At 39.4% G+C, this 15,487-nt stretch overlaps 1 protein-coding gene across 1 annotated transcript; it reads right to left on the bottom strand.

The window, feature by feature from the left end:
- Nucleotides 1-523: 523 nt before the first annotated feature.
- On the bottom strand, nt 524-15,011 carry LOC142356871 (uncharacterized; the record flags this gene model as incomplete). Its single annotated transcript, XM_075408639.1, has 3 exons — nt 524-693; nt 1,016-1,090; nt 14,864-15,011. Coding segments are annotated over 3 exons (393 nt in total), but the record flags the coding sequence as incomplete, so codon positions are not given.
- Nucleotides 15,012-15,487: the final 476 nt, after the last annotated feature.

Here is a 15,487-nt window from a genome sequence, read left to right as displayed (position 1 = left end):
AGATAGGAGTGCATGCAACAGAACCGTCGAGGCTAAGAGCGGAAAAATGATCCAGCGGATTTTTACTTTATTTTCTCTTTTTCTCAACTCTCAAGAACAAAAACATATGAATTAGTTCAGTGAAAGTGAGTACAGTGAGAGTCCTTGGTACCATGGTTGAAGGTCAAAAAATTTGCACCGGAAAACTTCTTTTTCACTGCTATCTTAATTCTATTTTGCAAAGTTTTATTCATTATTACACTATTTCTACACTTGGGAATTCTTGAACTTTTGTCCCACCTTTTCCACACTTTTCGCTATTTTTCATCGGAGGACAGATCAACAAAGGGCTGAGAGGAGAGATCAAGGGCAACACCACCTGAGCCTCAGCAAGCCCTGGATAAGATTGTCTGAATATAATTAAATAATCATACCCTGGATTTGATCAAACAGACCCTACGCCAAACTTTTGTTTAAATGCACCAAGAATGTCCTTGTTTTCGAGACATTTCATAAATTTATTGACTAATTTTTGTCCGTGTACCTCAAAGGCAATGGGATATCCTCTAAATTCGTTCACAGTTGGGAATCCACTGCCAGCTGCGAAATGAAAACACTCATCTTCTTCACAGACATCTTGCACGTCTCCACTGGACTTTGTAGTCCCGCCCGGAGTGGAAAATACAATCTCGCGAGTTGTGGAATAGGACTGGACTAAAAATAAAAATTTAGGTTTACAATTTTACTAAAAAAAACATGTATCTCGATTATAGTTTCTAATGGAAATGAATTGATTAAAACAATTAGCACAAACATTTTACAATGATTTATAGTCTTGGGACAGCATAACAGTCCATGATATGAATATTTTCACCCTCACCCTAAAACATTGTAAATTATCTCTAATTCTTGTCTGTACCTGTGTATTACTGACTTCAAAATCTAAGAATTCAATCATGATTAACCTCGGTGGAGACTTTAAGCATATCTATCAAGTCTGTAAGGATTCCTAGTTGAGCTCTATGTTTGAACTAACCGTCGGGTACTCCCTCGAACTCGATTTGGTATATCATGCTACCAGCCACAGTGCAGTCGAGTCGAGCCGCATTAGCTGAAACAGAATGTTACATACAATTTCGATTTTATGAGAATAATATGTGTTTATGGAAGTCGTTTTGGATGCCAAAAAAACTTGATAAAAGTACACCACTACCAATGCTTAAAAGAAAACAGTAAAACTTTTTGGGATTGCAATCACAGCACAAACATGTAAGAATTAATTTGGCGTTGCATGGGCTGAAGGTCCGTGCTGAACAACAACAACAACAAAAAACGGGGACAAGTCCTGAAAAACAATTCACAGAATTGAATGTAAATATCAAAACTATTGTAACTAACCAGCAGATCAATTGAACAATGCGAAACAAACAGACAAACATGACTCCAAAAATTTAGAGAAAAGAAATAAAAATAATTGTTTGATATGTAAGGGGCTATCATAGACGGCAAAACAACACATAGAATAAAGAAACTAAAAATTAGAAAAATATGCAAACTTCACCAGAGTTCTCTGGTGTAAGATTCTAATAAACCAGATTTGGAGTTTTCAAAGTTTAAGTTTAAAAGCAGCACAGAGCTTTTAAAATTTCTTTATGTCGACTTGGGATCAGAAAAAAATGAAAATGACACAAAAAATTTTGTTAACTTCAAAAAATGATTACATCGCCATTTTTCTATTTATGTTTACGTATGTCTTCAAAGCTTTTTTCTCGCCAAACTTTATAGAAACAAAAAAAGAGGCAGGAACTAAGAGAGAGAGAGAGAGAGAGAGAGAGAGAGAGAGAGAGAGAGAGAGAGAGAAAAGCAAGAAGAATGAAAACTTTGGAAAACTAGCATAAACTAGAAGAAAAGTTACCCAATTCTCGAAACCATTTAGGTGCTAAGCCATGCCTTAACTTTCAAAAAACTTCTTCGACCTCTAGAGACTGAAACTCTTGAAAAAATTAGGTTTTTAAGCATTTTTGAAAAATTTATCAAAAAATTGCTTAAGATCACGAAATTTTTTCAACTAAGCAACAATTTCGTTAAAATTCAATACCAACTAATAACCTATCTTCAAGCACCTAACAGTTTAATCGTTCCTCAGAGGTTGAAAAACTGAAAAAATTGATCATAATTTTTTGAAAAGTAATATTGTTTTTGAAAAAGTGCTAAAATTAGTGATGTTAAAACCTTGAAAAACTTCCCAGTGTACTAAACATTCTAAAATGCTAAAATAAGTTTCATTTTTCCCCAATTTTTAAAGACCCAAAAAATTAAATAATTTGAAAACATTTAAGAAAAGAACGAACTGTAAAATTCAAAATATTTTCGCATTTTTATATTTCCATTAAGAAGACACTTAGCCCACAAAGAAATTATGTCTCGCTGAGGACGTTAAAATGATGACAAACCGAAAAAAACTCAAAAAAATGAAAAAAACGTAAATAGGCCACAATTTTGGGCTCAAACAATCTTTAAGATGAACTTTTCTCCATGAATTTAGTCTTTCCAATCATCTTCAACATCTTCTGCAGCCACTTGAAAGACCTCTAAGGTCAGCCAAAGACCTCTATTGAAACTTAACAACCATTGGGCGTTGCTTGTTTGTCCCATTCTCAAAGATCAAAGCCATAAAAAAAGTTTCAATAAATTATATCTTACAAAAAAGACAAAGCAAAAATATAATCCAGTTTCTCAGAAATCTCAGAAATCAACAAATTTTTGAAACTTTTGAAGCTTTGACTTTTAAATAATTACGTAAATGTGAGTCCAGGTAGTTCTGATTGTGGCTGTGAATTCGTTCCCGATTTCATGTATTTCGTCAAATGTGCTGGTAAAGGAAGTTTCCTAACCACTTTTTGATTGATTCATTTTTTCTAAAGCTATAGGGAGGATACAGAACTAGCATACGCGGCTTCGGTACAACAAACTGATCTTCCATCACCATTTGAAACGTTTTTGACAGGCTTTCTTGATTGAATGAAAGATTAGCAAGAATTTTTTCCAAGCCTGCATGATTCTACTGATGGCGAATTGCGTCGCAAGGAAAAGCCATCTATGAAGGTTGAAAAACTTTTGCAGAACATTAAGCAAACATTAAAGATTGTACAGATACGGTAAGTTTTGAAGAAAATCCTCAATTTGTACAAACATACTTGTGGCACCTAAACTGTTGGAACTAAGACCGTCCTTATTTTTTTTCCTGCGCAGTTAGCATTTCCACTTGGTCCTTTTATCAACAATTTTCTATCACAAACAGAAAACATATCACGATTGTTTTTTTTTTTGATATTTAAGCAATGAACAAGTGTATTTCTTTCATCTTTAAAGTTGTTAAAAATATTGACACATATTAAATCGTTCTTCTTACACTAAGTGATCTAATCAAGTCAACGATGTTGGAATACTTAGGCGGTTTTGTCCTCTAATTTGTTTATAAGGAAGGCTAAAGGTCAAACGAAAAACAAATTGACCCCAAATATCTTTATCGTTGCAACGCCGCGTGACTCAAACTACCTTGTGCACCCCAACTAGCCCAAAAGTGTGACGTATTAGCTGTTTTTCCCAATGACAAAAAAGTTATGAGATAGTTTTTTTCCCAGTTAACACATTTGTTGCAACATAATATATTTTTTCATAAACCTGATAAATCAATTGAAACCTTTTGTATATGTTTATGTTTTTAACTTTTAAACAAATAATTTATGCATTCTCTTGTAAACTAGTCGCAAATTTCGTTATGTATAATATGGTATGCCCTGTACACAAAAGAAGGTTTAAATTTGTATTTCAACAGCGCCAGAAAATTTAGAAAAATTATTATCAGAATTTTAAATAAACAAAATTGTGTTCAAAAGAAAATGGATTGTGATTTTTTTTGTTCCTCACTGTAGAGAAGATTTGATTCTTGAATCCAAAATAACATAACATAAAGTTTTGACAAAATCACTTGCAATGAGATCCGACAACAAATTGCAATACAAAGGCCGGATAAAAGAATATTATTACAAAATTTTGTCTTTTTGATGATAGAATTTAAACCTTGTGCATAACCGCGGTCCCCAAAAAACTTCCTAAGATCTTTGTCACAAAAATGTTGTATACGCCCATTGAAAATGATTTTTTTTATCAAAATAGAATCTGAGCATCGCAGCATCGGAGGTCAGAGGCTAATGGAAAAATTGAAACCCGCGATAAAGTAAAAACTGAACAAAAAGTTTAGACTTATTTCTATTGGGAGTAAACAGTAAAATTGAGGCTTCCCACTTACTAGACTAATGTACTTTCCTGAAAGATGTAGCACTGATGTTCTCATGTCAATTAGTTAAATTATAAGATCAAAAATTTGATTTTCCGAATACAAAACACATGGCTGAGTCTAGAATAGGTCCCTGAAACACCATAAATTTTAAACCAAATATTTTCTCTTAGATTTACATGCTTTGGTATAAAAGATGATTTTATATATTTTTAAACAACAAAGAGATTCAAATTTAAAAACTGGCTGTAATTTAGCTTTGTGTTGAAAATGAATATATGTCACTCACTTGTTTTGATATGCGGCAAGTGGACAAAATCTTTGATATTCATTAAAAATACTGTTAGTTTTTGGTTTCAAATAGTTTTTTCTTGGTTTGAAAAAAGAAACATTATATGGCTAGTCAACATAACATTTTCCATAGTAGCGTGATCAGATTTGACAAATGTTTTATTTTGAGCAAAGGTATTTGCTTTTGTGATATTTATCAGGATTTTGTGATGATTTACAGGATCCTGCATGCCGGAATGTCCCAAGATCATATGACAAATTGTATAGCCTGTATGGGACTACACATGGTTCTTGGATATTGTTGCTGAGTAAAAAAAGAGCAGCGAGGAGAATTGAACAATCTATTAAATCCATCCAGCGAGAAAGTTTATTACGTCATTTTATTTGCGTTCGCTTTACAGAATGCGTGCAAAGCACAGAAAAAGTTCGTTTAACATAATTTTTGTTCAGCCTACTAATATACTAAATGAATTGCGCTCTTTTTAGGCTTAATATTTTTATGTTTCGAAAAACGTAGCGGTGACTAATCTGAGCCGAAAATCGGCTCAGACAAAATACCTGCTAGCAAATACAGATAGATTTGCCGGGCCATTTAGATGTGCTTTTTTGCCTTCATGATGTTACGAACACTTAGTTTTGTCGTGGTTTACTTGAGAATTGAAAAAGTTCCGATAAACTGTATATAACAGCTATATTTTTGGTACCGCGCCCTAAGCGGAAATTGCTCACAGATTCGAATTGCTCACAGAGAAATAACGTTCCGAGGACAGAAAAGTCTGTCTTAAACCACTTTGCACATAAAGGAGGTCAAAAAGGTCTCTTTTCCTGTTATAATATATACTTTCTAATCCGAGCCATTGTTCACTTACTCGTTTATTAATACTGCACCGCTTTAGTACAAATTTGCTGCAACTCTTTTTGTGAAATTATCAACGGTTCTGCAATTGAAAGCTACCCACCTCCCATCTATGACTGTCTCGGATTTTTCCGAGTAGGTGAAGACAACACAGTGGACCTACAGATGACGAAATAAGTGACAGTGAGGATATTGTTCACGAGGATGAATCTTCAGATGAAGAAGGAGGTTATGACGTACAGTTATCTACTTAGTTTTTCGGCAGTGATTTGCATGTTTTGGAGAATTGATGACCTTTTCCAGGACATCAAAAATGGGCGGATGGTGGTCTCAACTTCGAAAAAAAACTGATTTGAAGCAGTAAATTAATATTCTAAAAACCGGCAAATCTAGTAACCTCCCTTCTTTTTTTGGTTTCATTTCCTCTAATCCGGTATTTTCAATTCCCCTGGTCACCGATAAGCTATCCCTTATAATTTTGTGAACTTAAAAACATAAAATTTGAAAACTTTTGGCAAAAACTGCGATAATTGTATTATTGCGTTATATCTCGCCGAATTTGGTTTATTAAGAAAGCTACCAACGTCTTAAATCAAGCGAAGCAAAAAAAAAGTTTGAAAAAATTGAACAAATTTGAAAAACTAAAAAAAAATCTGATCATTCTGGGATATTTATGAAGTAGTTAGATAAATTAAAACGTTGTAAGGAAAACAAGTTTGGTCAAGTTTTTCAAACTTCACAAAAAGATCAGGCAACCGTTTTTTCCCCAAATAAGCGCTCATTCTTGGAAAGTCGTGAAAATTGTGCATTTAACATCAAGGTTCGGAGTCTGAGTAAAACTCACATAAGTAATGTTGTAAAAAACATTATATGGTTTTTATATTAGCTGCCAGTTCACTGCATCACGCCATAAAAACTTTGACTCAAGCTTTACAAGACCATCATAAAAAAATAAATTACGCATTACCGGGTCTGAGTTTCAATCCTAACGCGGTGAAGGTACGAAAAACAGCTCAGTTCCAATTGAGCAATTTCTTCCGTGATAAAAAGAGGATAGTTATATGGCATGATGTGGTGAACAATTCAATGTCCCGTCATCGCAATAACAGCAATAAGCCTTTAACACCTTTGAAGCTTATTGCAGTGCTTGAAGAGTATCAGGAGCGCATAGAAGCTGTAGTGTATTGCCCAGAGAGGGAACTCCTGATATGTACAATCAGCTCAAGTGTAATACTCTAGTTACCATCCACACAGTGAAAGACATTGTGTCTAAACGTAAACAGAAAGATCCTAGTTTACTTAAAGAGTACAGAGCATTACACCAAAGGCCTGAGCTTGAGCTGAAAACACTCACTATAGTGTTAGCACATAAGAACAACCTACTTGATGCAAGAACAACCAGGTCCTTGATAACACATAAGAACAACCAGGTTCTTGATAACACGCTCCCGACAGCAAAAGCTCTCTAAGCCCTGTCGTAAAACGCTTCGCACCCGTCATGCGTTCGAGGGGGCGGAACTCACTCAATCCTTTGATAACCTGAATGTCACTTAGTGTTGCGTTGTTGTGGGAGTCTACCCGCTGACTGGCGGTGTGACTTAGTTTACTCACGAGTTACGGGTTAGTTTTTGGTTGGTTCTCTCCAATAGCGCTTTACTAAATGTTTCGCTCTCCCCATTTTTTGAGTTATTCACTACCGTCCGTTTTCCGCAGGTTATCTGGTTTCATTTTCCGTTTTCGTTTTTTTTTGTTTCCGTGTCACCTTGTTTTTTTCTATCCCCCGTTTATTTGTTTTATGATGTAGTATGTTGAGTTTTTTCTGTAGTAAATTTTTTTGCTAATATGTTGGTTGGTTGTTTAGTCTCGTAGCTTGCTAGGGTGTGACTTAAGTTCATTCTGGAGTTACGGCTGGCTTTTTTCGTGACTTTCACTACACTTGTTTGCTAGCAATTTATTGTAGCTTTATTAAATTTGGTAGTATGCACTTTTGTTGTCTGGGTATGGTGGTTTGCTAGCGTGTGACTTAAGTTTGTTCTGGAATTAAAGCTAGTAAATTCCCTGACCTTTTCGACTTTAACAAAGAAAACTGACGAGTTCATTGCTGCTGCTCGAGGGTATATCAATTCGGTCCAAGACAAGGAGACAGCAGATATGTATACCTCTTACCATTCAAGATCAGGTTCACATATGACTCCCTCAAAAAGATCAAGTCAGCGTCAACGAGACTTAGAACTAACACGACTTAAAAATGAGGAACATGAGAAACAACTTGAGGCAAAGCTGCGCATTGCTAAACAGCGTCTTGAAATTGAAAAACAAACGAAATTGCGAGAATTAGAAATTGAGCAGCTTGAGGAGGATCGTCGAAAGGAAGTAGCTGCTGCAGCCCTTGAGGAAATTGAGTTGATGACAAAATCATCAGCATACGGTTCCCGTACTGGCAAATTGAGCGGGTTTTTTACGGCAAGAAGTCCAGTCAAGAGCAAAAAACTTGTTCAAGATTGGGTCAATTCGTCACCGGCCGGGAACATGGCAGATGTTGCAAATGAACCGAGTTTGCACTTTTCTGGTTCCATCGCCCAATCCAACCAAGCAATTGTCTAACGTCCTTCTTCAACTCAACCTCTAAACTCACAACCTAATCTCAATACACATGGTCAAGTTGAGGCTGACATCAACCTCCCTGTCCATGAGCCGCACGAACCAAGTAGTAGAACCAATGTAACCAATAATACACATGTTGTAAACAACATCATGCAAGAGCAGCGACAGCCTCAATATACGCCTCCATCACCCCAAAAAAACTTTGGCATGCCAACTCAACTAAACTCCCCAAACACAGCCCGACAACTGTCTCAAGCAACAATGCACTTCGATGGTTTACAGTTAGATCATCAATTCCCTCGCAGGTCGAGCATGCCGGGACATTTGAATTTATTAAGCACTCCGCGTTCATCACTTTTGAATGCACCAGTCAATGCTCCGCTAGCACTTAATGCGCCACAAGCACGCATAAATGTACCAGCCCCCCATCCCCCGTTTTAAACCGCGTATCACCGCATTTCCCATTAATCCCACCAGCATTCCGCTTTACTTCTTCGCCGCCACGGTCATTCCCAATACACGCCAATAACCCCGTGGCAAATAATTTGAATTTGTTACCCCATTCTCCGCCTGCACCATTCATTTCCTCCGCAAACGTTTTTGTACCACCATTACTTCATCCACAGCCTCTACAAAAGAGACTCCAGCCCCAAAACTTTGTACCCATAACCCACGTACCCTCTGCTCCTCCGGATCCAAATGTCTGGCGTTTCCGGCAGCAGTCCCATCTAATGCAGTACCACTTGTACGTACATATGCAAACTTATACACAGTAAAACCGGCCACGTTAATCAACCCTCATATCACTACATCGCTCCCGTCCTCTCATGTACAGGCAGCAGCAGGGGCTCAAAATTACGTAACATCCGACTTCATGCAAGCTAATCCATTAAGTTTTTCAACAGGTACCGCCCCCACCTTTGTCACTCCAATCATTCCACCAACGTATGGAGCTACCGTTCCGAACCCGTTGTGTTGGGGTGGCCCGCCGCATCCCACACTTTCGGCTCCGCGGCACCTTCTTTGGACTCCGCGGCACCTTCGGCTCAATCTTTGATAAAGCAGTTGGTGGATGCAATCACTTGTAAGAGGAACGATCCATTAACCGAGTGGAAATTGTCACAATACAAGGGTGATCTCCTGCAGTGGCATGAAGGGTTCGGACAATGTAAAAGCGCCATAGACTCACAGTCATTGACTGAAGAAGTCAAGTTAACATACTTAAAAACTCTTGTAACTGAAAAAAGCTAAAACCGTTATCTCTGATTTCGCATTCTGTGATGCAATGTAGAAGGACGCACTTAAGACACTCGAACGTAAATTTGGCCAACCACAGGCAGAAGTCAGTGCACACTTAGACAAACTCAGCTCTTTTCCTCTACTAAAGATGCACAATAGTGATAACATCATAAACTATTCTGCAACAATTTCAAGTCTTGTTGGGGTCTTTAAATCACTTTCATATGACTCGGACCTTAAGAGCGCCTCATTTCTTAACACGGCTGTGCAAAAGTTGCCGCCCAATCTAAAAGAGTCTTGGCCACAGTTGACGAGTTCTTCTGGTAAAGATACCACGGCTTTAGTTTTGTGCGAAACCGCTTGCAGTAACTCTTGGGTGTCCAAGGATCTTGCAAATAGACCTGATTTGCACGGTACAGCATTGAAATCAGCAGTCAAAGGTATATATACTGAGGAGGCTGTAGACACTAAATTAGTTGAACTAAATGTAACACCACGCGACCACCAAGCATTTGAACCATTTAAAGTCAGCCCTTACGTAAAGGAAGATTTGAATGTAGGCTGTGATGTCATCAACATTAAAGCACTTCAGGAAACATACCCGCACCTAGCAGTTCTAGACCCAGTTACATATTGCTATGGAAACATCGAGATGATACTTGAACATGATGTGTATCACGCCATCCGCCGGTTAGAGTGCTTCGCTGCCGACGAGAAGTGCTCGCCCTTTGCTGTTCGCTTACCCATAGAATGGGTTTTAAGCGGCTCTCTACCGTCGTCTTCAGGTTTAGTCTCGACTTGTTTTAAAGCAAATATGGAGCAGGATTTTGAACTCGCTAGTCAGGTAAAATCTTGGTACGACATGGAGTCGTACGGCGCATTTAAGCAAGTAGACCCTCAATCCGCCGCGGATGCACGTGCGCTTGATATTCTTGATGACACCACAGTGCATAATGGAAAAAGGTACGATGTCGGAGTGCTATGGGCTGAAGATAACTTCGAACTGCCCAACAATTATTTTTCAGCACTGGTTCAATTAAAATCTTTGGAAAAGCGGATTACGAAAGACCAAACTTTAAGGGAAAAGTATTCGACTACCATCAAAGAGGACGTAGGCACGGGCTACGTACTAAGGGTCAAAGATGTTCATAAGGTTGAAACCGCTCGGAAAGAGAGTGGTACCTACCACACCATCCGGTTGTGAACCCGAACAAGCCGGGCAAGGTTCGTAGGGTACTAAACGGAGTAGCTAAATTCCATGGCGCATCCCTTAATAAGTCATTACTCACCGCACCTGACTAACTACAAAACCTAATCTATGTACTCCTATGGTTCAGACAACATCCATTTGCCGTATCCGCCGACATAGAGGGAATGTTCCTCCAAGTTGGAGTGTTACCTTGTGATCAGCCATCATTGCGCTTCTTGTGGCGGGAGGAGCCCACATCAAATTTTGTGGTACACCATTATACACGCCACTTCTTTGGGGCAAAAGATTCGCCCACCTGCGCCAACTACGCACTTCAACGCACCGCAAGTGATCATGCTAAGGAGTACCCAGAAGCTGCAAAAGCCGTCCTTGAGAACGTCTACATGGACGATTACTTAGCCTCAGTGGAATCCCCGAGAGGGCCTTCATTAGGTCGAAGGAATTGGTACATCTTCTCCATCTAGTTGGGTTAAAGCTTACTAAGTTTGTAAGCAATGTACCATATCTGGCTGACCGAATTGATGGGTCTGCTCAATACACTGAACAGAAAGTCATCGTTTCTTTCAAGGAGGAGTCAATGCACCTGCTTGGGCTTAAGTGGGATCTCAACAACGATACTCTGGTTGTGAGTAGGGGTACTAACAGCACCATCACAAAAAGTTTAACACAGCGTTTGGTCTTAAGTCTAGTGTCGGAGGTCTACGATCCAATTGGTCTTGTCGCTCGCACCGTTTACGGTTGGCGCTCGGTTGACCTCGAAAGACATTTGGCGTGTCAAGGGACAAAGTTGGGATGACGAGTTACATAAAGACACAATTGACAGATTCCTTGCCCGGCGTGTTAAACTGCCGGGGTTAGCTGAGATCACTATGCCGAGAAGTTACTTTTCAGGACCATTCCAACATCTTGAACTCCACATGTTTGATGATAGCTCGCAAGACGTATTCAGCGCAGTAGGTTTTCTTAGGGCTCAAGTAACTTGCACCTCCGGGGAGATTGTATCAGAGCTGGCGTTTGTCTTGGGCAAAACCCGTGTTGAACCTATGAAGGTAATGACAGTTCTTAAGTTGGATCTGCAAGCCACTCTACTCGCTGCCCGTTTAAGAAGTGAAATCTGTCAAGCATTAACAGTTACAGTGGATAAAGTGTTTATGTGGACAGATAGTACCATCGTCTTGCAGTGGATAAACTCAATCAATGAACACCCAATCTTCATTGCAAATCGTGTTAGTGAAATTCTGGAGAACACCAGCGTCGACCAATTGTGATAATCCGGCAGATTCTGACACGCGTGGTTTGTCCGCTGAAGTTTTGCAATCCAGTAGCTGAGTGAGGGTTCTTGACTTCTTGACAACTAAGCAGTTCCCTTTCGAACCAAGTAGTGACGTCGTTGATAAAATCAAGCTCGGCGTTGTAACCAGGGAACAAGATGATGGCTGCATCTCGTCTCTAGCCGCATCCGTAACCAAGCCCCCAAATGAACAAAGCATTAATCTAATCCCGCTTGATAAGTTCTGTTCTTATCAAAAACTACTTCGTGTCACCGCATAAGTTCATAGTCTTTTACCATCTCATGAAAATTACCGTACCGTAGGCGGAAGCATAGCGGACCTTGTTGAGCTTGTCGAAGCCGAGCGTCATTTCCAGAACCTGGTTCAAGGAGAGTTCTTTAATACCGAAAGAAAGGATCTTCTTGTCAACAAATCCGGTAAGAGGAGCAGCCGCATGCTCAGTTTACTCCGTTTATTGGGCCTCATGGTCTCATCAGTTCTTCTGGTCGACTCCGACGGCTAGTGGAAATTGACTATGACACTAAGCATCATATCGTGCTGGATGGGCGTCATACTTTTGTTTAACTGTTCTTGCGGCATACTCATTTAAAGAACCATCATCAGGGCATCGATTACTTACGGTCAAAGATACAGGAACGTTTTGCTATCCTTAAATTACGTTCCACACTGCGTTCTATCAAATCAAACTGCGTCTTGTGTAGAAAGTTCAGTGCAGCAACCATTCAACCGATCATGGCAGACCTCCCAAAGGAGAGACCCGCATACCAGTCTCCTCCCTTTACCAACACCTGGGTTGATTACTTCGGCCATTTCTACGTCACTGTTCGTCGGACTACCGAGAAGAGGTGGGGATTTCTCTCCACTTGTTTGACTACTCGTGTTGTCCATGTTGAAGTCTTCCCGTCCATGGATAATAGTTCCTGAGTAATTTGAGTGGAGCGGTTCGTCTCCCGTTGCTGTACAACTGCTATGATTTGTTCGCATAATTGTAAGAACTTCATTGGAGCGGAGAAAGAGCTCCGTGAATGTATCGAAAAATGGAATACGATTAACATTGCCGCCGAACTTGCACATAAGGGCATTAAATGGAGGTTCAACCCGCCCCGTGCCCCACACCAAAGTGGCATCTCGGAGAGGTTGTTCCGTAATTTTAAGAGGGTACTGTACACCATCCTCGGTACACGCCGCCTCACAGATGTGGTGTTGAACACTACTTTTTGTCTTGTTGAACACGCACTAAACGCACGTCCGTTAACGCCCGTAAGCGCCGACCCGTCCGACTTCGGCGCAATAACCCCTAATCATTTTCTACTCGGCAACCCCAATTCCGTCTATCGTTGGCGTCGACGATTTCGATCATCGTAAGTGGTACGCCCGTGCACAGTCATACGCCAATGCCATTTGGGCACGTTGGACCTACGCTGAACCGTAGATTTATGTGGCAGACGCCTGCCGAGCAGCACCTCAAGGTTGGTGGTTTAGTTTGGATCGTTGAAGAAAGCAACCCTAGTGGTTACTATCCAACTGCTCTGATTGGAGAACTCCGTTACGGCTCCGACAGCGTCGCCTGCTCCGCCGTTGTATGCACGTCGTCCGGATCGCTCGTCCCACTCGTTAAGCTTGTACCGATCCTCCCAAAATTTTCTTCCGGGCCGGAGAATGTTACAGAGTAAATAAAAGATCAGCAAGGAGAATTGAACAATCTATTAAATCCATCCTGCGAGAAAGTTTATTACGTCATTTTATTTGCGTTCGCTTTACAGAATGCTTGCAAAGCTCAGAAAAAGTTCGTTTAACATAATTTTCGTTCAGCCTACTAATATACTAAATCGGTTGCGCTCTTTTTAGGCTTCATATTTTTATGTTTAGAAAACGTATCGGTGACCAATCTGAGCCGAAATTCGGCTCAGACAAAATACCTGCTAACAAATACAGATAGATTTGCCGGGCCATTTAGATGTGATTTTTCGCCTTCATGATGTTACGAACAGTTAGCTTTATCTTGGTTTACTTGAGAATTGAAAAAATTCCGACAGACTGTATTTTACAGCTATAGATATGGTTCCCACGAAAGGTCAACCATGGGAGAATTGTGGTTTTAATAATTCAAAGTATTTCAAAAAATTTTTTGAAAAACAATACCCGGGTCGATGTTTTGTCAAAAAATAATGTAAGATTAGTGGTGAATAGCGATAAAAATAAAACTTTTTTCGCCGCAAAGCGCCCGCATCTTTTAGCGTTGAATGCGCTGAAAGTAGGAATTGCGTTGAATTTTGCGGTGAAAATCTTTTTTTCACCGCATTCACCGGAATTCGTACAAAAAAAAGAAACTGCCGTACCAGGGTTCGAACCTCTACCTCATGCGTGTCATCATCTTCGTAATCCACTGCGCCATCTGTCACTTACTTCAATGATATTTCCTGTGAATATAAGATAAGCGTTGAATTTAGCGGTGAATATCTGTAAGATTTGCGATTTTAGCGGTGAAAACTTTTTTTTTCACCGCATCCTGCTTGTAGCGGTGAAAAATTTTCTTTCACCGCTTAAGCGCTGAAAAAAAAATTTTCACCGCTTAAAAGTTTTTTTCACCGCATTCATCGTATTGAACGCAAATCTTACACTTTTACTCAAATTCACTGCAAATCTTACATCTTTTAGTGATTTTTAGCGGTGACACCTCGACCCGGGTATGAGGAACACGGAAGCTTTGCTTTTTGATTATAAGTGGAAGATCAAGACGCTGGGCACCATTATGGTGCTCCAATGCAAAATCTATTTTTCCTTATCAGCAAAAGTTGATTGTTGCTGTGTAGGCGTGAGATAACTTTTATTTACCAACTCACAAATGAACGGATCACAGACAGAAGAGTTATTATAAGATCGCATGTCACTTGCACAACATAACTCAATTTTTACCAATAAGTAAGTATAGACATTGCATGTTTAGAAGTTTAGTGTCAAGTTTCTTTAATACAGCTCGCACAGCCACTTCATACTTTGACAATGCGTGTCAAGTTTCGTGATTAAAATTTCTGAGCTAAGAGGAGTCGAACCTACTTGCTGTTGACATTGCAATGAGGATAATAGCTCACGTGTGGTGAATTGAACTGGTGTGCTCTCCAGGGATTGCAATCCTCCTAGATTGGTGTCTGGGCCGCTCAGAGTGAAACTGTAAGTAGTCTGTGCCACTAAGAAGTTTAAAAACCCATATGGCCCGAGGTTGAACTCTGATTTTGGTCCCTAGTAAAAAAAAATGCATCAAATTTCTCTCAGTTATGCCACAATTATAGACAACTTGAGAACTAGCGCTAAGATTTATCCCACATTGAGGAATTATTGGCAGAAATATAAAAGCATTGCGGCGAAAAAATGAAGGCCAATAGTTAATCGTTGAATATAACTATAACTTGTCATCAATTGTAATACATTTTATAAATTTATTCCTCGCCACAATCAACGTAATTTATGCAAAGCAAGTTAAAAAATATGTCGATACATTTGAACTAAGACAATTAAACTAGTCAGAACTGTTCGTGTCATTAACGGTATTCAAATTGAAAAATATCAGGCGAGTAAAACTAAAACAGTTAATAAACTTTAAAAAATGTCTAGGTAAATCTACCTGCAGATTGTAGAGGTAAGCATAACTGCAGGTAACGATACCTGCAAAACTACTTGAACAAAATTGTACCTGCAATTCACTTAGAAAACATTAC

This window comes from Convolutriloba macropyga, unplaced genomic scaffold (genome assembly GCF_964194025.1).
Source record: "Convolutriloba macropyga unplaced genomic scaffold, txConMacr16.3 SCAFFOLD_4131, whole genome shotgun sequence".
Classification (NCBI taxonomy): domain Eukaryota; kingdom Metazoa; phylum Xenacoelomorpha; order Acoela; family Convolutidae; genus Convolutriloba; species Convolutriloba macropyga.
This window is presented reverse-complemented; position numbering and strand designations above follow the sequence as displayed.